Here is a 21787-nt window from a genome sequence, read left to right as displayed (position 1 = left end):
TACCTGCAATGCACTTTCTCTGTAACTGTGATGCTTTATTCTGCATTCTGTTGTTGTTTTACCTTGTACTACCTCAATGCACTGTGTAATGAATTGATCTGTACGAACGGTATGCAAGACAAGTTTTTCACTGTACCTTGGTACAAGTTACCATAATAAACCAATTCCAATTCAAATTCCAACTTCTATGCAATGGAGCTGATGACACATACCAGAATAGGAATATTAGCAACATGATTGATTATGTCTTTGTTCTCACCAGTTGTACTGCCACAGGAACTGTGCTAGTTTTGTGGGACCATTTACCATTACCCGCTGAGTTTTTAAAAAAATGTTCAGACAGATAGAGAATGGCTTTTTTCACAGTGCTTTGTTTCATGAAACACAACTGAATTTGAAGTCCACAAGATGAGGTAGACTTAACATGTGAGATTATACAGATTCCTCTGTCAGTTATTGGCTGAATCAACTTTTAGATGTCGGTCTTTGATTTTAATCGCGCCAAGGCTGCGTAAGACGTCAAGAGCTGATTGTTATTTTCATTTCCATTTTCCACATACAGTCCTTTAGATGGTGATACCTGCTCCATTTCATTTAATAACCAGAGAGCACATCTGATAAAATTAAAATGAAATTCATACTTATTTAAGGATAACACAGCACTTGTTTCATAAGTCTGGAAATCCAATTGGCAACCATAGATAACTGGAAACCTACTCACCTGACCAACATAATAAAATTCTTCTGAATCATTGTCTCCTTCTGAATCCTCCTCTATTGTGCAAGTATGCCTGGTCTCCTGTATACAAACAAAACCAATAATGCTTTACTAAAACTAGAAGAAAATATTGTTCTTCTTCATGAACTACATAAACCAGAAATAAAGGTGGATTGCTCCGGTGCTAAACTATAGGACTTCCAGTGATCCTGTGGGAAGAAACAGCATACCATTGGCACTCAGCCAATATTTAATGACTATTTCTGTCTACAGACAAATTTGCTGTTATAATCAATCTACCTGAAAATGTGAGGCGGAAAATAGCTGCAGTTGGAATGTAGCAGAAGAACCATGTGAAATTTGCAACGACAAAGGGATTCTTGTGAAAAGCACTGTTCAAAGTGAAAGAGAACAGCAAAAAAGTGGAAGAAGGGCTAAGTATGGACATAAAGTTTGATCATTACAAAGTTGATCAGCTAGGAATCGTGAAAGCAGCTTTTGGAGTGATATATAGTAAGGTGGCTCAGTCCTTATTTATACTCTAATTATTATCTTAATAATAAGTAGGATTTTGCAGTCAACACTGACCAAACATTGCTCAGTCTGCTAACATAGATTTGTTAAGGGCTTTTTCTGTTCAGAAACCACACTACTACTGCTATACTGTAGACCTCTGAACAGTCCCACCGAGATGAAACGGTAAAACTCTCGGCAAGCTCTGACAAGTACAAAAACTGTAGAGCAGTAATGATGGGAGATTTCAGGTACCCCCTGTATTAACTAGGAAACAATCAGTGTAAAAGGCATAGAATTCAGTAAACTTATTGGATGAGTTCTAGATTCTTGATTGGTGTTTAGAAAATAAAGCTGGCCAATGAAGGAAGTATTAGGGAGAGGGGATTTTATGGCAGTGATGTTAATTCTGTTATACTTAGCATATTTATGGAAAAGGACAAAGATGAAATACAAGTGCACTAAACAGGTGCTTCAGACAGTGCTAACGTTAAATTAAAAATCACCAAACAAATCACAATATTGGGACATCCTTGCTTTAAAAGATCATTAATGTGGCTTGCTCCCAGATCAGAGCACTATGAGATGATCTGTATGTTTCACAGATGCCAGCTGCCTTGTCATTCAACATTCTGGAGAGTGGACCACTGTGGTTAAAGGGATCTCTCAGGTTGCCATGGAGATGAGGGAAATCAGGGCAAGGGGATTGGGGTAATGATGTATTCATCACTTGGGAAAGACCCTCCAGTGGCTGTGGTAGCTGCAAGCACCTGCAATCAGTGGCAGTATTGGGTCCATAGATCAAGGGATCTGTGAGCTCTAGTTACCAGTTCACAAAACCCATAAGGGGTTGGCCTTATGGTGGATGCTTTTATTTTATGAAATAATGTTCCCAGTACGCCATTTCAATTCATGCATAGTTCATCAATTAGAACTGCATACAACACTAGCGAGGCCACAGCTAGAAAACTGCATATAGTTCTGGTCACCACATAACAGAAAAGAAATGACTGCATTGGAGGGCAGCAGAAACAGTTAGAGATGAAGAGATCCAAAGTGGGCAGAAGGCAAGGACGAGGTGCCCAAGAGGAGGAAGGCGGCTTAAAGCGGGAGAAGGGGTCATCAGTGGGGGGTGGGGAACTCTTGCCAAAGAAGTAGGCCCGGAGACGGAGGCGGCAGAAGAAGAGCTCGGCATCATGGCGGGCATGGAACTCGTTGAGGTGCAGGGGGACAAAGGTATGGCCCCTGCTAAGGACAGAACATTCAGCCTCAGAGAGGGGAAGGTCAGAGGGGATAGTGAAGATGCGGCAGGGGTGGGAGCTGGGGTCAGGGGAGGGTAGAGGGTTGGAGGGGTTGGAGGAGAGAGGACAGTTAGAGGGGTCAGGAAAGGTAGGATGAGAAGAAGTAGAGGGCTCAGAGGAATGAAGGGGGGTCAAGGACTGGAGGGAGGTTTGGGAGACCAGGGAAGGTTGGGGTGTGGTAGTGAAAGCAACTGCACTGGAGACAAGGCAAAGGAGATATCTGAAGATGTTGCCAGTGCTGGAAAATATTAGTTAAGGTGAGGAAAGATTCCCCTCTCTGTCCGCCACCCACTCCCTTTTGTCATGGGCATCATGAACTCACTACCTGAAAGAGAGGTAGAGGGAGAAACAGTGCTTGGTTGAGTACTTGAAGTGGTGTGACTGGCAGAGCTGTGGACCCAGTGCAGGAAGACAGGATTACGTTGGGTGGCTCAGTTTCAACTGGCATAGACACAATGGGCTGAAGACCTCTGTGCTGTAAAATTCCCATGATTCAATACCATGGCCTTGTGGGAGGAATAACAGCAAGGACCTTCTGCAGGGGATCTCAGAACAATATGTCTCCTTAGTCAATGAAAATGAAGAAAAATTTCTTCAATTTGATTGTTTAAGCTGGAAAACGTGCTAATTTTAAACCAGTAGGTTTGGTTCAGGTGGGAAATTAAAGTCAAGAGTCTGAAACATGAGCACGACACACTTTGATCTCATCTACTTTATTTCAATTAAGTCAGGATGGGGATGGGAGGGGGTTGCGCACAGATAACCAATTCACTCTCATGAAATGGATTGGGCTTTTCAATATTTAAAGTTACAAAGACATAATTTTTTACGTATCATATAATTTCCTCTGAATAACATTGGGCCAGAGCAACTATTAAATTAATGACAGGTGAAGTCAAAGATGGAGGAGGCTGAAGTAAGCAGAACATTTTTTTAAAATTTCCTTGTGGGCCACATAGAGCAGGAGGGCTGCTCCACAGGGACACTTTGAGATACTTCCAAACAAATGAATGCAGTCACTGTAAACCGTACCAGTGAAGGTTAATGCCCTCAGGGAACTTCATTACATGAAAACTAAATGAAAGTAATCACAGGCCAGGAATGTTTAAGAATAATAACAAAAAGTTTCCAGTGTTGAGCCTAGGGTTATGATATAAAAGAGATCAGCAGCAGCTACGTCCTTCAAAAATATGTTAGATTGTATATTTATATATACTAGCATTATATACAGGGCAGGGATTGGCAAAGATTGATGGGTCAGGTTGATGTTAGGTAGGGGGTTTGGGTTGAAGGTCAACTGCTGGAGATTGGATGGGCCAGGGGCTTATGGTATGGCTGACGGTCAGGATGGACTTGGTGGTCAGGTCAAGGAGTGCCATTGGCAGTCAGCAAGGGGGTGGGTGTCAGTAGTCTGGGGATTTATTGATAGAGTATGGGAATAGTTGGTGAAGGTGAGGAGTTGGACGTTAAGGGGGCTGTCAGGATAGGTGTCAAATCAGTGGGTGGCTGCAAACTTAGGAGGAGGTGCTGGGGTTCACTACCATGGTGGGAAGTATTGGTATGGGCTGCACAAGGAAGATCACAGGCAAACTTAGGAGGAGGTGCTGGGGTTCACTACCATGGTGGGAAGTATTGGTATGGGCTGCACAAGGAAGATCACAGGCAGATTCCCCTTGTCACACTGGAGGAGCTTCATTGGCACCGTGAAAGCTTGCAACTAGAGCAATGTCCCAAAGGTGTCACAGGTCACACATGTACCAATGAAAATGACTGAAGTGGCATAAAAACATAAGTTGCACAATTTTGCACATCTAGATTCCATCATGCATTAGTAAGGCAGGACCAAGAATAAACATTAGTCTTTGCAGTAAAGCCCAATTGTCAAATAATTTTTATTTTTATTAATCACTGAATCTCAGATTGCACAAGTACATGGCACTACACAATTTCACTTCTAAGCACGTTAACTTCCAAAATAAAAAAGGACATAATAGATACCAATTGAAAACAAAACACACTTCAGGGACTTCTACTGAATAAATCAATGGTCCATTCTATTCTGGACAATTAGTTTCCCATTGTGGATAACGTTGTTAGGTAATCAGTCAAATTGAATCTTGTGAAGATACACAGTCATATCAACTTTTTTTGGTCTGTCGAAAGACTTTCAGTTTATGCTTTAATACTAACAAATAACACAGAGGAGTAGCATGGACAGCTGCCAGTTTAATGAATTATCAGTAGGGCTTCTCCTAATTGTCAGTTATCAGATGAAGCAAACTGGGCAACATTTCCAGCTGCAACATGTAATCACTTCTTATCATTTGCAGAGAACTGAATGGTGTGCAAGATAAATCTGTAGACTATTCTACTTAAATTTTGGAAAATGTGATAAAAATGAATGGACAAATTGATTCAAACTGCATTTACCTGGCACCTCTCATTGTGCAGCTTTGTTCTGATTGACAGGCAACTTGTGGCATCATTATTGAACCTTAATTCTGAAAAATAAAGGGGAGTTACAGTGTCAAGTTCATACTGAAAGGAAAGCAGTTTGATAACATTTCTACCCTCCAGCGTTTTTCTAGAGCCAAGTTATTACTGCCTTGTAGGAGAAGGGATGTGTTAAAAATAATTTCACCAGCAGTTTTCAGCAAGATGCTATTTAACACTTCAAAAGCCATGTTAATGTCTTTTGTTCTAAGCATGAAACTGGGCCTGCTTTGTATGTGTTTGTTAAAGATATACTCTGTCACTGTTCTTATATTGAATTAGGGGCTAATATGCCTAAAAGTAACAAGATGATAGATAATAGATTCCAGGCCATATCCATTCATCTTTCCATTAGTATTCCAATGCATTGTCTGTGTTATAGAATTTTAAGATTCTATGCCATCGTTCACAACTGATTGATAGTCCAATCTTCAAAGAGGTCCTCAACTTTAAAGAGATTGGTCTCTCTAGTTTGGTTGCAATATTCTCAGTTTGAGCTAGCCAGTAGCAAGTGCTCCATAACACAGCCGAGGTTATGTACATTATTGCATGGGAGACATCATGGAAATATATTTGGTACAGTTCACTGGACTGTTTAACTGAAGAATGTAAAGACTGAAAAGGGTAAATTAACCCATTGTGGCTACCTCTAGAATTAAAACATACATTTTCTGCTCAGTCTATTATTCTGTCCAATTTCTTTGCTTCTGTAAATAACTTAATTGTTAATTAAATTGGTAAGTTATTATAACCATTTGAACGATGTCTAATAAGTAGTATGGTTCTTCTTTCAGACTTCACAAGGTGTGTAGTTTCCGAGATGAACAAGGTAAGCATTAGCCCAACTTGCGTATACCTAGTCCAATCTTCCCTCCCATTGACTTCAAAGGAAATAAAACACCAATTGGATGGATATCATATTGACAGTCTGCAAATCTGATTTATCAAGGTGGTGGTAAAAGTCACTATCTACTGAGGAAAGGAGATAACATGTTTTCAGCATGCACCAGCAACAGGGATGTCACTAGACCAATTTATCAGCATTTTACTGTGTGACTATAACAAAGATGGAAGGCAAACTCTATCAGTCATATTAACCTATGTCACACTATTCCTATGTTCTTGTGTACCAACAAGATGATTAGAAATTAACAGTATATTTGTGATGGATGCTACTGGCTTAACTTTGGAAAAATATTTTATGTTGAGTGCTTTTAAGAGATATTTCTAAGTCAACACTTCCTATCTGATGCAATTCTTTCCAGATGCTTTAACATATTAAATTACTTGATTTTGCCAACATCAGCACAGTTATACGAAGGGATCAGACAGTCAACTAATCTGCGTGATTCATTAATCTATCCTGATTAGATGGGCTTCAGTATTTTGATTTCTTTTATCAGAAAGTACAAGTGTTGAAACTTTATTGCTTAGTAATTATGAGTTTTCACGATTATTGGCAATGTGAATTTTTTCTGCCTGTATATCAAGGGTCCTATATCTAGTTTCAATCTCTACCATTTACTGCTAAATGGTCACAAGCAATGAAGTACAACAGTTCTGTGGAATACTTGTTGGTACTGCTGAGGGTAGAGGGGTTGAGTAAAATTTCCTTGTGACCTCCTGCGAAACATCCCACGATATTTTATAACCGAGTGCCAACTCCTAACTTGGTCACCGGCGAAAGCAAAACCAATTAAGCAGCATTATTTCAGCAGCAGCTGGTTTGATATTAAAACAACAGTCGACCTGAAGTTTCTGTTTCCATTGTTTTATTGCTGGTACCTGTCCTTATGTTTGTAGCAGCCAGTCAGAGCCTTCAGCTGCTCTGCCAGATGTTGTTTTGCCCGATTCTCCCTCTGATAGCTGCATGCGTGCTCAAGGCTATGCCTGCACTGCCCATGGCAGTAAAACTGCACGGAATATTCTTCACATGTGCTGTCTCCATTGGAAGGAGCATCTCTATTTTCATATTAAAGCTTTATTACCAACAACAACATGTCTGAATTATTACCTAGTATTTGGTGCAATGCCATCCTTCCAGGTTGAAGCAAGAAATCAATTTGAAATAAACTGAAATTCAATAACATTTTAAAGGAAAAGTCAACACTTTCATTCTTTATTTAGACTGGGATCTAATCCCAGGTGCACCATAACAACTCATTATGGCCTATTTTTGACCACATGCCAACTAGGAGGCCTAAAGCTTGCTTGAAATTAAGACTTGGGCCTGGTTAAGAGGTCCCTCAGGAATTTTGCAGAAATGCTAGGACTATTCCTTCTCCTTCTAACTCCAAAGGAACATGTGTTAAAAAAAGGGTCATCCAATTTTGTCGGAATCTACTTAGAAGCATGGCTAATAAAAATAAAACCCTGAGTTTGCCTTTGCATTGGCCTTGGGAGTCCTATCTGTGGGAAGCTACTTCAGAGGAGAACCATGTACAACGCCCATCAAAACCTGAGTGTTAGTTATGTCCAAAACTCACCAAAATTGGTCAATGTTGTGCCACCATTCCATTGGTAAAATGGATGCAATAATTTCCAATTTCTGCTTGAAAATGTATTTTTTTGTTATTCCTTAATCCTTTCTTGTTCCTCCATGTGCTGCTCCTGCACATGGAGCAGTCCATACATGGTCAGTGACATCCCAATGCATGCAACATGTGCCTAGACATTCCTTCTGTAATTTTTAACCATATGAGTGACCAGGGAATCGCCACGCCATTCAGTCAGAAGCAGTCTTAATGCTACTCTGGAGGCTTGCTATATTGCTTCTTAAAGAGGATCCGCCTGACCAGGTCCCGGCCTTTGTAGCTCATGTTAGGAACCTGTCCCAGGTAGTTTCTCTTCAGGAACTCTTTGCAATGTCCTTCCCTAAGGCCACCCTCATTCCTTGATCCTGTACGTGATCACAAATACTTTCTACTGATCTATCAGCTCGCTCCCTCACACCTCATCATTGATCTGCCAGCCTTCACTTCATGATCTGCTGATCTTTTCTTCCTCCCTACTGACCCATCGACTGCCAAGCCCCCTCCTGCTATTCGTTTCCAATTCCTGGTACACCCTCCAATTCCCTACTCCTCAGACCAGTCTCCATCACCACTACTTACCTGATTTCCTTGTTGCTTTGTAAAAAAAAAAGGAAGCTTTGAGAGTGTAAGGCTTGTTCACTAATACACAATGCCTTAGGTCTCAGGCACAACTCAGTTTTGCAGCATTTCTCCAATGATATAACCATTCATTGATGCACTGCAAACACCCTCTTAAAGCATATATTATGACCAAAACTTTCTATTCCTTTCTTGGTCATGAATTTGTCCAATTTCTTACGAAGTCAGACTATTTTGTTCTTTCCTTCTTTCAAATAGAACAGTTAGAGTCAAAGAGTCACAGAGTAAGCATGGAAACAGGCCATTCAGACCACTACATCCACCCCAAACAATGAACACCCATCCATATTAATCACATCTTCCTGCACTTGACCTGTAGCCTAAGCGATTCAAGTGCTCGTCGCAACACTTCTTAAAGCTGAATTTTGGTAACATTTGACAATAACATAACCTTGCCTAAGTTCAAGGCTCTTACCTGTTGCTATTCTTTGGAAAATTACTGGAATGGGGTCCCTTGTGACTAGCACATCATCATCATTCTCTGAATTTGACACATATGTATTGTCTAGAAGGGATAAGAAACAGCACACATCAAATTATATTATTAGTTCCTTATTCTTCCATGTAGGTTAGTTTACATTCATAAAACAAAGGGGTTGCATCAAAATAATTATTGGAACAATTCACTCCCAGCAGAAGCTGGGATATTTCCATTCACATAAGCACTTTTTTGACCATCCATCTTTAGGAGAGAAAGGACGCCTCTCTATCTCTCTCCAAGTGCTGAGCAGTATCGTCTGATTGGTATTCCCATAAATTAATTTCTGGAACTTTCTTGAATCACAGAACAAATGTACATTTCAAAATTATAAGCACAGGAACAGAGTAAGTACAAAAGTTACGCATCAGTTACGTCTTTCTTCAGTAATGCATTGTATGGAAGAGATACAGTGGTTATCACTTTTCTTATTCAGGGATATCCAGCCTTTAAGTAAAAACAAGATGTAGCTGCAGCAATCTGAGCATGAAACGGCTAATTGTTGTGATGTGAATACAATTGTTCAAATTATAAACACAGAGTTTTTAATAAGTTTAGTCCTTCATAATAAAGTTTTTCAGCATTGGACCTAAGTCTATCAACTGAGCAAGGTATTGGACACGTTCATGATTCAAAAATATTTCCTTGCAGTGATAATGAGTTAATACATTTGACTGGCAGATGTTGAGCCAAACTTTGCCTTTTGTTAAAACATAAAATCATTGAGTGAATGATATCTGGCAATATGCTAATGAATCAATGCTGTATTTTGGGCTGAAGATCACAGAAGGGTATAATCCAAGCATGATCCAATAAAGCTCAGAATAACAAGCCAACCGTTTTGGAGGGAGATGAGGAAACATTTCTTCACTCCAAGGATAAAGTCTTGGAATATCTGCTCCAGAGAGCTGTGGAAACAGAGACTAATAGACCTTTGAGTATTAAAGGAATCAAGAAATTTGACAAAAGTGTGACAAGGTTTTGACATAGAAAATCAGCTACTGTCTTATTGAGTAGTAAAGTTGGCTTGAAAGGCTGAATGACCTACCCCTGCTCCAATGTGTTATATGACCCCAGGGAATGCTTTGGACCATAGGCATCTTTTTTTGACTGCCATGCAGTAGTTAGGATTTACATTATGGAATTCATGAAAAAAAGTAATTACAGCTAGCATATTGTGAAGCAGGATAAACCCTACATAAACAAGAGGAGAGCTTGTATTGTTTCAGCTACATTACAGAGTGACAAATTACAAGGCTGTGAACAGAGTGAACACAATACATTTTGCATTGTAATGACACCGAACGCTCAACATCTTCCAATTACTGTAAATCACTTGTTTGCTCTTTTGCACCACAAAGTATAATCTTTTTATGTCTGAAATATGTATGCTAACAATTTAAAAGCAACCTCAGTGGATAGATACAGTGATGAACCTGTAGCAAAAGCTTCATTACATTTCTTTTCTGCTTGACAAATAAAATTAGGTAATCTAAGAACAGCAGGGATGTCAGATTAAAGTGCCAGCCTCTACTTAAAAGACAGGTGGGAGTATCCTGGTTCTGATATCAGCAGATTCCCTGTGAAGATTTCTTTCATCTTTTTTTCTGTTTAGTAGGAATGACTTTTGCACTGGGACATTTTGAAAAGAAACTCCACACTTATAAAGATGTGTCCAATAAAAAATATCAGCGTACTTGAAATAACATCATTGAAAACATAGTTATCCTTTCATACTCAAACTCTCCATAAAGAAATGTAATACTGGATGGGATTTCTGTTGGAAATTGCAGTATAATATTCAGCACAATAATGCACAGAATAATGAAGCGACACAAGAATGGTTACTGGCGAGAATGGAAAGCTGGATGTTACATACTGGTACTGAGCAATTATTATGGTTCTCAATCTATTTGCCATAGTGAGAAATATTTACAGCCTACATATTCATTTAAAAATTGTTTGGTATCTGTTACCTGACAGTAATGCAATTCAAATCAATATTCTGTAATACTTCACATTTCTGCACTGCCAAAAGTCTACCATGCGCACTTTAAATGAGCCATCAAAGTAAAACTAGCAGTTCTACTCCAACAAAATGTGGGTGGCAATCTATAACTGCTTTTTTAAAAGGATGTTACACGAACCATGCAGTCTGCTGATGTGGCTGCACATCAAGAACAACTGGATAAAATATACGTTTCCAGTCCCCTACTTGCATGATTTCCACAAAACTGGATTTGTACCTTGAAATTACCAATCACATAGATTTAAGAAGCTTTAGCAATCCGATAAGAACATGACAGTATGGTGATTCCAGGCATCAAGTGCAATCTGTGACCTTTTTTGCTGACAGTGAAATTTTGTTTTCTGTTGGATGCAGAGTGACACACATAATAAATTTCTCCAAAGGAACTAGAGAGTGAGCTGAGCTATACTGAACCAGTGCATCAAACAACAGCTGAATAACTTATGAACAAATTCTCATGTGATACATCCTTAGGTTATTATCTGCAATGTGCTCTACCAAAGAGAAGTGGCACCTAATAACAGATTTGTGAGCTAGTCCACCATTTCTTTTTCAAATCTGGGAGGAGCGGTATCGATGAATCAATTTTGGAATGTGTTGCCGGGGAAGTGGTAGAAGCAAATACAATAGTGACATTTAAGAGGCATTCAGACAGGCACATGAACAGGCAGGGAACAGAAGGATATAGACCATGAACAGGCAGATGGGATTAGTTTAAATTGGCATCATGGTTGGCACAGACATAATGGGCTGAAGGGCCTATTCCTGTGTCATACTGTTTTATGCTCTAATGAAGGATCTGCCAATGCTCTCATCGTGTTAGCCTGTAACGTCACCCAGCAACTAATAGATTTACAACTTAAGAGCAAGGATAAGAACTCTAATATTTACCAGGATTGAACTTCAAAGCATGGGGAGGCTTCCTGGTTGGAACAATGGAAGGCTATCTTTCCCTGAATGTGCTTGGTTGGTCATTTGTTCTTTCAAACCCAGAAATCCATCTGCTGATCTGCACATTTTTGGCAGGTATACCAACACCTCCCCCCTCCCCCAGTGTGTGCATATGTGCGCGCACACACACACACAGACACACACACATGCAATTGGTGTCATTTATTAATTATATGAGAAAACAGTTCTGACTCAGAATATTTGATTTCATGAGAGTGACTGAAATTAATTAGGAATTAACTGAGTTCAGCCAGGACAAGTGGTACCACTGAGCCTCAGTGCCCTTACACTGAGGAAGGGTAAATCCAGATAGATTATAAGAAGTTCATGACACAGAAGGAGGCCAAACAGCCCATCATGTAAGTGCTGGTAGAAAGAGAGTTCTCCAGCCTAACCACAGCATTTGGTCTGTAGCTCTGAGGCCATGGCTCTTTGAGCACACATTCAAATACTGCTTAAATATGAAGAGGGTTTATACCCCTAACACCCCTTCAGGCATCAAGTTCCAGGCACCTATCACCCTCTGGGTGAGAAAAAAAATCCTCATCTCCCCCACTAATCTTTCAATCAATTACTTTAAATCAATGCCCCCTAGTTTTGGCAATAGGTCCTTCCTATTTACTCCATCTAGGCACCTATGCTCGTTGAAAACACAAATTCCTAATGGAAAACCTAACTTGAGGTTAATGACCATGTTGGATTTGGCTATGATCCTCTCTGCTTCAATCATCCATTAGCTCAGTCCTGAAGAGCGACTATTTGATCAAGATACTGGAGGACTTCCAGCGTGCAGATGGTAGCAAGGATCAGTGGGATACAAATTAGTCTAGGTAGGAAGACAAGATGGGCAATTGCAAATTGGTGGCCGCATCACAGGTTGTCCAATTTTCTTTTTCTTCCAAGTGGATTAGTCATCTTCTGTTTTGCATAATTGATACTGCTTTCTACATCAGAGTTCACAGAACAGGTGGGAAAACTGGACAGGAAAAATACCCCTGAAACTGGGAAGTAATAGCTACTTAGCAGGGAGAGGAAAGAATTGCATTCATTAACAAGCAATCAATCACTATGCACCCCAAGTTGTTTTAAGAGATAATAATTAATAAATAGCAGCAATTGAGTTTCAACCCTAATACTGCACAACCAAAATGCTCTGCCAGCAGATCTGTGGAAGAAACACAATTCCTGCTAATTGGACAGTACGTGTTTGCTGGTGCAGCATTGCTTCTTTGTTATGATGGAGCAGTTCAGCAACATCTGCAGGTCATCATTATAATGCAAAGCCAGTATGCACAACCCCTTGCTAACATACAAGAAAATCTCCAGCTAAATTGATCTGCATGCAAATATACCTTGTTTTTTTTAATTATGTTTATGCAAATTAAGCTCTCAAGTATTACCAAGTCAGTCACTTGCCAGTTTGTAACAACAGACAAGAAATATGAAGTGGAAGATCTATGCCTGTGGGGTGCACTCTGGCATATGTGCTCAAATAGTCTTGCATTAGGCTATTGAAGTTCACAAAACAGGGTGAAAATTGTTGATTAATATTCAGATGGCACATGGACAAGAACAGGGACGTTTTTAATGATACCCACCAAATCAATGGTGTTGGAAAGATTTTGGAATGTTTTCAGGTTCCCATCACCTGAATAACTGAAATTGAAATGTAGTAAGACTAGCTTAGAACTATTGATGAGGGGAATCTACTGTACCAGTCAATTTCCTGTCTATGGGATACCCATCTTGTTTGAATCCCTTTCCGTGTTGAATGCTGTGTTAAAAGTGAGCCACTGACAAATCTGAACATTAGGTTACTTCAGTCTAGTGCAGACCAATATTAAGGGCAGCTGGTGCTTTATATTTTTAGGGTCAGGTTGAAACTGCTGCCAAGTTCAGCTGATTTGTGGAAAGATAACCACATCACAGAAGTATGATTTCAAATCCTCAGTCTCACTTTTCTTCAATTGTTAAAATGTTCTTTTTAAAATGACAAGTTTCACATTTCCTAAAGACATAGAAGGAGGTACCCATTTTCCTATAACCCGTTCTCTTTTACATGCCGATACCTTCCTCCTGATTCTCCAACCTACATTAGGGGTAATATACAGGAGCCAAGTAACCTACCAACCAGCATGTCTATGGGAGGTAGGAGGAAACTGGAGGAAACATAACGTGGTCACAGGGAGAACATGCAAAGTCCACAGAGCATCCAAGCACAGGATTGAACTAGATCCCTGGAGTTGTGCGGCAGCAGCTTCAAGTCTGTTGCCACCATGCCTCTCAATGCAAATGTAATGATGTTGGGTAAATTCTCAGTGACAGTGTAAATTTGTTGCTGACATAAAATAGAGAAGCAAATTTAACGAAAAACAGAACTAGAAATTCTACAGGAAGGAAATTCTGTAGAGATGTTCAACCTATGAAGATCTCTTAAACTCGTTATATCCAATAAGCCATCAGGTATGCAAATATACACAGTATAAGGTATAAAGTGAAGAAACAGAAAATGCAGGAGAGATTGTTCAAGTAGATAAGAAATAGTAGCCCAGAGCTTGTGGTCAGTTGCTAGCCACCCATTATCACCTTTCACCTCTATTAGAAGTTCCCAATTACATCATATAGATCTTCTGGTGGAAACTTACTAAAAGAAGCCACTTAATGCTCAACAACAAGGCCTTGGGTTGTGACAGAATCTTTCACCTGTGGAAGGAGTGGGGTGAAAACAAATCCTGCACACAAAACAGTGAACCTCGCAAGGCATCAGGCCCCGACAGTGTACCTGGCAGGGTACTGAAAACCTGTGCCGACCAATTGGCTGGAGTGTTCAAGGACATCTTCAACCTCTCACTGCTGTGGTCTGAGGTTCCTACCTGCTTCAAAAGGGCATCAATCATACCTGTGACTAAGAAGAGCAGAGTGAACTGCCTCAATGAATATCGCCTGGTAGCACTCACATCTACTCTGACAAAGTGCTTCGAGAGGTTGGTCATGGCTAGAATTAACTCCTGCCTGAGCTAGGACCTGGACACACTGAAATTTGCCTACTGCCACAACAGGTCTACAGTGGATGCAATCTCACTGGCTCTCCACTCGGCTTTGGAGTACCTAGACAACAGCAAAACACACATCAGGCTGCTGTTTATTGATTACAGCTCGGCGTTCAACACCATCATCCCCTTGGTACTAATCAACAAGCTTAAAATCCTGGGCCTCTGTACCTCTTTCTACAGCTGGATCCTTGACTTGCTCATCGGGAGACCACAGTCAGTGTGGATTGGTAATAACATCTTGTCCTCACTGACAATCAACACAGGCGCACCTCAAGGATGTGTGTTTAGCCCACTGCTCTACTCTCTATACACTCATAACTGTGTGGCTAGGCACAGCTCAAATACCTTCTATAAATTTGCCGATGCCACCACTGTTGTTGGCAGAATCTCAGATGGTGACGAGGAGGTGTACAGGAGTGCAATAGATTGGCTGGTTGAGTGGTGTTGCAACAACAGCCTTGCACTCAACGTCAGCAAGCCCAAGGAATTGATTGTGGACTTCAGGAAGGGGAAGTCGGGAGAACACACACCGGTCTTCATTGAGGGGTCAGTGATGGAAAGGGTGAGCAGCTTCAAGTTCCTGGGTGTCAACATCTCTGAGGATCTATCTCAGGCCCAGCACACTGATGCAATCGTGAAGGAGGCATGCCAGCCGCTCTACTTCATTAAGAGTTTGAGGAGATTTGGTATGTTACCAAAGACTCTTGCAAATTTCTATAGATGTACGGTGGAGACCATTCTGACTGATTGCATCACCGCATGATGCGGAGGCTCCAATGTGCACGATCGAAAGAGGCTGCAGAGGGTTGTAGACTCAGCCAGCTCCATCATGGACACAACCCTCCCCAACATTGAGGACATCTTCAAGAGGCGGTGCCTCAAGAAGGCAGCATCCATCAGTAAGGACCCTCACCATCCAGGACATGTCCTCTTTGCATTACTTCCATCGGGGAGGAGGTACCGGAGCCTGAACACCACACCCAACATTGTAGGAACAGCTTCTTCGCCTCCGCCATCAGATTTCTGAACGGTCCATGAACACTACCTTGTTATTCCTCTTTTGCACTATTTATTTTTGTAATTATTGTAATTCTTATGTCTTGCACTGTACTGCTGTGGCAAAACAACAAATTTTACGATGTACGTCAATGATAATAAACTTGATTCTGATAAACCCGTTTCTGAAATAAAACATTTACAGGATTCTAAATCACATCCCTCAAATTAGCCACCTGTCAAAACTGTCAAAATCTTCAAATATATACCTAGAATTTAAAAAAAACAATAGAAAGGAACCTCGAACAATATTGAAAATGACTCAGAAATATCAAATACAAATCAAAACATACATAAAAGCATCCAAAATATTTAACTAGACTCAAACAATTAAAAAATGTGAGAGTAACAACTCTACTCTAGTCCTTCACAACCATTCTGCTCTACTGAAATCCACAGAGAATTGCCTAACCTGCCACGGGTAAATTCAACAAGACCCCCACACTAAGTGGTGCTGGTAGTCACTGCGACTTGCCATTTACTGAGGAGTCCAGTGTCAGAGTGAACAACGTGGCTGTAGACAGCTGCAACAATTTTGGGACATCTGTGTTTGCCCTTGCTGGCATTTGCATGGGAAAATATCAGCTGTTACCCACAGAAATTCCAGCATTTGACCCATGAAATATAAGGACTAAATTGTTCTCAAAACTCTTATGTCCATGGCAGTGGCAGTGATTGTATGCATGAGAATATCATCAGCTTTTAGTTCATCTCCAAGCCAAACACCATCCTTGCATGGATATATTTTGTCGTTCTTTTATCGGCACTTGGTCAAAATCAGGGTTCTCCCTACTTCACAGTATTGTGAAAGTACCTTCACTGCAACAACTGCAGGCAGTTAAGATGGCAAATTTCCATCTTCTTCTCAAGGATAGCTCTGGATGAATAATAAATGTAAACTCCAAGCAGTGCCCAAATTCCAAAAACTAAAAGGACTAATATTTAAAACATTTCTTTCAAAAAGCCACAAGTTCTGGGACAGAGTAAAGTTTAAAAATCAGATGGGGCTTCAGCTGAGTTGGATTGGAGCTAATGTCTCTTTACCAGGGGAGGGCTTGAACAAATAAATTGATTCAGAGAATTAGACAGAAGTGTGAAGCATAACGGAAAGATAGACTGAATACTCATCCTTTCAATTCAGAGACCTATAAAAGGCCCAACAACCTCTCCAACCCAGAAAGGGGATAATTTGAACCAGTAGAATTCTAGTTTGAGATGTTCAAATTTAAAATTATTTTTATTGTCTCTCTCGCACTTATTTTCTGTTCCCTCTATTTCTCTTGCTGCAGCAAAACTGTACTTTAATTAACCACCTTTCCCCATCCTTCTGGATCTTAAACCTTAAATGTCATTGGTTAATGATATGAACTCCACCAAGGTTCCAAATAATCCACAATCTCACATCCCTGCTATCAATTTGAACTCCCGGGACAGGATAAAACCCAGGTACGGGATAAAACCCACATAGGATTGGTGGGGTGGGATGAAATCCACATGCAATTGGCTGGAAGAATGAAATCCACATGCGATTGATTGTCAGAAAGGGGCTGAAATCCACATAGGAAGGATGGTAAGAAGGGATGAGGCTGTGGGCGGTGGGAGTTGAGCACGGGGAGGCCGCCATGAGAAATTGTACTTCAGAAAATTCTTATTTATTGACCTTCATATGACACCTTTTACAGAAAGAAAACAAAATGAGCTGCTACCTCACAGCTCCAGCAGTCCAGGTTTGATCCTAATTTCCTGTCCATCAGTGTAGAGTTTGCACATTCTCCCTGTGATTATTGGGATTTTCTTAGGGTGTTCCGCTTCCTCCCACATTCCAAAAACATGCCAATTGGTATGTTAATTGGCTAATGTAAATTGCCCCCAATGTGTAGTTGAGTGGCAGAATGTGAGGGGAGTTGATGAGAATGTGGGGAGAATAAGAATCGGGGTTGGTGTGAATGGGTGCTTGATGGTCAGTGTGGACTCAGTGGGCCAATGGGCCTGGTTTCTATGCCGTATGACTCTATGACTACATAATGTGCAAAAATATTTGAGATGAAGCATTAATTATGGAAACTGCCATGAATGGCACTCAAATAAAGATAACAGATAGAAGAAAAGTGGGCCAAGTTTTGTGAAATATTACACACAAACATACCACAAAAAGAATGTATATCACATAGTGAAGACTGGTTTAAACAAATATGAAAGTTAAGAGTCCAAAGCAGAGGCTAGCAAATCAGCTGCCCATTATAGAACAGCCCAATGTATTTCCATTTACTTTGTATACTGAAATGAAGCAGGTATAACAAAATTAAGGTGGTGAAGAAATGTCATGTTAGCTGACTAGAAAAGGTAATTATGAAAGCAGGGAATATTTAAAGAAATGTCAAATATTCCAATCAATATATCTGCAGCTGTAGATAGAAAATAAATACGTTGCAGAAAGATCTTTAAGGACTTGATACCAGGAGAAATAGCACGGAATAGCAAACATATTCCTGTCTTCCATGTTCAGAGAAGTCTCCCAACACAGACATTGAATTTCCAGAGGATTAGGAAAGAAGAAATATAAAGAATTGTTCTAGCATACTGGCATTACTGAACGCAGAGAACTGTGGAGATTAAGTCAGTAAGCTTATCCAAGACTGTGATAGATTTTTTGACCTGTGGGGAATCAATGGCCACAGGTACTGGGCAAAATGGTGGGAAGGAGGTCTAAGATCAGATCAGCCATGATCTTACTGAATGGAGAAACAGTCTCAAGGGTTCACATTCCTGCTATTGCTCCTATTCCTTCTGTCCTTTTGTTGATAAGGTTGCGCAGGAGCACACTATTCACTAAAAACAGAATAAATTGAACCTGGCCTACGAACTAGTTTTCAATCCTCAAAGTGAATGGAGCAAGCAATGACCAACTTGATCACACTGAGTTCCTCCAGAACCACTAGACCCTAGACACTCACACAGTTTAGTCCCAGGCAGAGAGCTGAATGTCAATGGAGAGGTGACATTATCTGCTTGATATTAAGGAAGCATACAAATCAAGGAAGAGATCAAGCAACCCTTCCAACGGTTAGTTGTGTCTCATAAAAAAGATGAATATAGTTGATCATTGCAGCCCGAGACATTACTGCAGATTTCTTCAGGGAAGTGTACTCAGCCCAACCATCTTCAGTAATGACTTTCCCACCAGGACTATGACTGTTCTTGATCTTCCCAAATGATCATCTCCAAAGGCAACCCTCTGCATTTATACTGAGCTTGCACAAAACAAGATCAACTTGGTTTAGGCTGCAGGTGGCAGCAACTTTGCTTCTTATTTAGAAGGCTGAACATTCAAGTCATACTTCAGGGACTTAAGTACATAATCTAGGCTAACACTTCAATGCTATACTGAAAAAGTACTGCGCTGTCAGTGGTACCATCCTTCAGATAAGACGTCTTCCCTCTCAGGTGGAAAAGATCCAATGTGCCAGAACGTACTGGCTGGCCATACCACAGAACATTACCAACAAGCAGCATTCCACATTTAAGCACTGCAGTGCACAGTTGTACAAGTTGAGAACATGCTAAAAGATCAGATGCATCCCTCTGCCACTGGCCTCATTGCTGTGGCCAGGGACCATCTTCAAGTTGCTGGGCTGAGAGGCTCTCATTCAGACACTTGCAATCTAGCCCCTCAGCTTTATGCCGTCTCCAACGAGCATCTAATGTGGCCCCACTCATTCAAAGGCCTTCATTAAAAAGGTTTAATTAAGTTCTTTGGATATTTCTCTTAATTTCAATGCATACTTATTCTTAATTAACCAGCAGTGTGTTTTCAAATGCATTTTTAATAATTACTTTAATTACAATTTTTTCAACTGTTGCTAATTGGCTCTGATGAGCAGAGACATCTGGAAACAGTGGAAGGTTGGTGCTGTTGAAAGGCCAGTACAGTGGTCCATGGGTATGGCCTCAGACTTGCAGTGTCTGGTGTTTGCTCCACCTCACCAAGTTGCTGCACCAGCAAGGCCACAGGTCGCTGAGAGCCATAGTACAGCTGTAAGGTTAGTGTGGGCTGCATGTACAGGTCACCGGCCAGGCCCAGCGAGTTAAGGCCCAATGAAGCATAGGGGAGATCCCCTTGGTTTTCTGCTCAACATTTATCCCTCAAACAGCATCACTAAACAAATCATCCTCATTACTGTTTATGAAATTTTGCTCCATTCAGACTGTCAGATGGGCTGTTTCTCCATGACAAAAGTAATTACACTTCAAAAATACTTAACACTCTGCAAAGTGTCTCAGCCACAGGAAGATCATGAAAGGTATAGGTGTGAGTATTTTAATATTCAACATGTACCAAGAAGAAGCTACCATTCATGCAAGACAATGAGCATTGAAAACAAAGAGAGCAGCATTACTCCTTCACTTTCAATGCTACCAAAATTAACAAGCAGCCCACTATGCATCTGACTAAACACTGAACTAAAATAACACACCTGACATTCAGAGTCCTGTTTGCTGACTTACACATGCCGTTAATCTGCAGCAGTCCTAACTAGCACAATCGCCCTGATAGTACAGACACTTTACTGATTACAATAACATGGCTGAAAATACTTTCTTCCAGAAATTATCAGATCTAATGGAGCCAAAATATGTGAAAATTAATGGCAATGTGGGGAGAAAAATAAAATCATTAACCTAGCAGCATGTCAAGATTGTGCTGCAAGTTTAGAACAAAATAGTTAGCTCTCATCATATCAAAGTTGCACTTTGAACTCTGAATTAGGTTTATGCTAAACAACGCATTTCTTTGTACATCACCATGGAATTTACTATGCATCTCACAAAGCAAAACTCAGGAAGTGTTCAGCAGAGGTTTTCGCAATAACAGACTGCAATCAAAAGCAGAGAGACTACTAAGTATTGATTGCATTCCTGAATATAAATGACCCAACCGGCAAGGAACTGATAGCATGACGTGTGTCAGCAGGTCCAAGCTCCTGGTTGCATTTGAGTAAACATAGGGAGTCAACCCAAGACATTTGGGTTATCCACAAATGGGTCCTGGTGAAATCCAGCCTTCATACAGTAACTGGAATGTTGACGTTAAATGTAAAAGGAGAAAGGGCTGTGTGTGTGTGTGTGTGTGTGTGTGTGTGTGTGTGTGTGTGTGTGTGTGTGTGTGTGTGAGTGAGTGAGAGAGAGAGAGAGAGAGAGAGAGAGAGAGAGAGAGTGGGAAGATGGGCACTAAAAGAAATAGCTCACTGGCTACATGCTGGTGCTACTTTTACATAGCATCTATTGTGATATGAGGTCAGCTGGTCCCAAATGTTCAGGCCTCATGCTCCACAAACTGACAGAAACATATTGGCTAGGAATGGCTGCCAGAAAGATCTGGAAGAAAAGGAATGTATCCTCCTGACAGCTGGCTTCAGGCATCTGGCAAGTTACTTTGCTGTATCTGTTGGCTTCACAAAATGAGCATGAGGTGATAGTCAGACAAACAGCCCCCAAACCCCAGATAAACACCCTTCTTGAAAGCACGAGCTGTTACATTGTGATAAAGCACCACAAAAGACTCAGAACAATACCCTGGGTGCTTATGACGCAACAGCATCTTTCATGAAACCACAACCAATAACTCACATGGCTGCTGAGTGACTCTTGAACCACACTTGCTTTCCTGTGGTATTTACATGAAGTTCAAGTCTGCTCTGTGCTTCAGTGCTAATTAAACAAAATCCAAGGGTTTTGACATACTGACAGTTTAAGCAAGTGGTGTCCAGGGAACAAGGTCTGAAATCTCTTTCTTTGTCAAATTCTCTTGAATCAAAGGAGGGGAATGAGTGATTAGAAGAAACCACTGCTGAGATAAAGTACGCAGACATAATAAACATTACAAAGCTAAGGAAGGTCACAGCTAAGGAAACTCTTACACCAAGTTTAGTGAAAAATGTGAATTCCTTTTTGTGGAGCTGGTAGCTGACACTGAAGTGTCCTCTGAAATAGCTAAGTGACCCTCTGTTCAGGAGTAAGCAGG

The 21787-nt window shown here is 40.7% G+C and overlaps 1 protein-coding gene across 1 annotated transcript in view; it reads right to left on the bottom strand.

Moving 5' to 3' along the window:
- parp8 (poly (ADP-ribose) polymerase family, member 8) overlaps positions 1–21787 on the bottom strand; it is a 292103-nt gene that overhangs the window by 150639 nt on the left and 119677 nt on the right. Inside the window, exons 4-6 of the mRNA XM_052010563.1 lie at positions 8614–8703; positions 4963–5033; positions 722–799 (exon numbers count right to left, since the gene is read on the bottom strand). Coding sequence (XP_051866523.1) covers positions 722–799; positions 4963–5033; positions 8614–8703 — 239 coding nt within the window. The remainder of the gene's footprint in view (positions 1–721; positions 800–4962; positions 5034–8613; positions 8704–21787) is intronic.

The sequence above is a fragment of the Pristis pectinata genome, chromosome 2 (genome assembly GCF_009764475.1).
Source record: "Pristis pectinata isolate sPriPec2 chromosome 2, sPriPec2.1.pri, whole genome shotgun sequence".
NCBI lineage: Eukaryota > Metazoa > Chordata > Chondrichthyes > Rhinopristiformes > Pristidae > Pristis > Pristis pectinata.
This window is presented reverse-complemented; position numbering and strand designations above follow the sequence as displayed.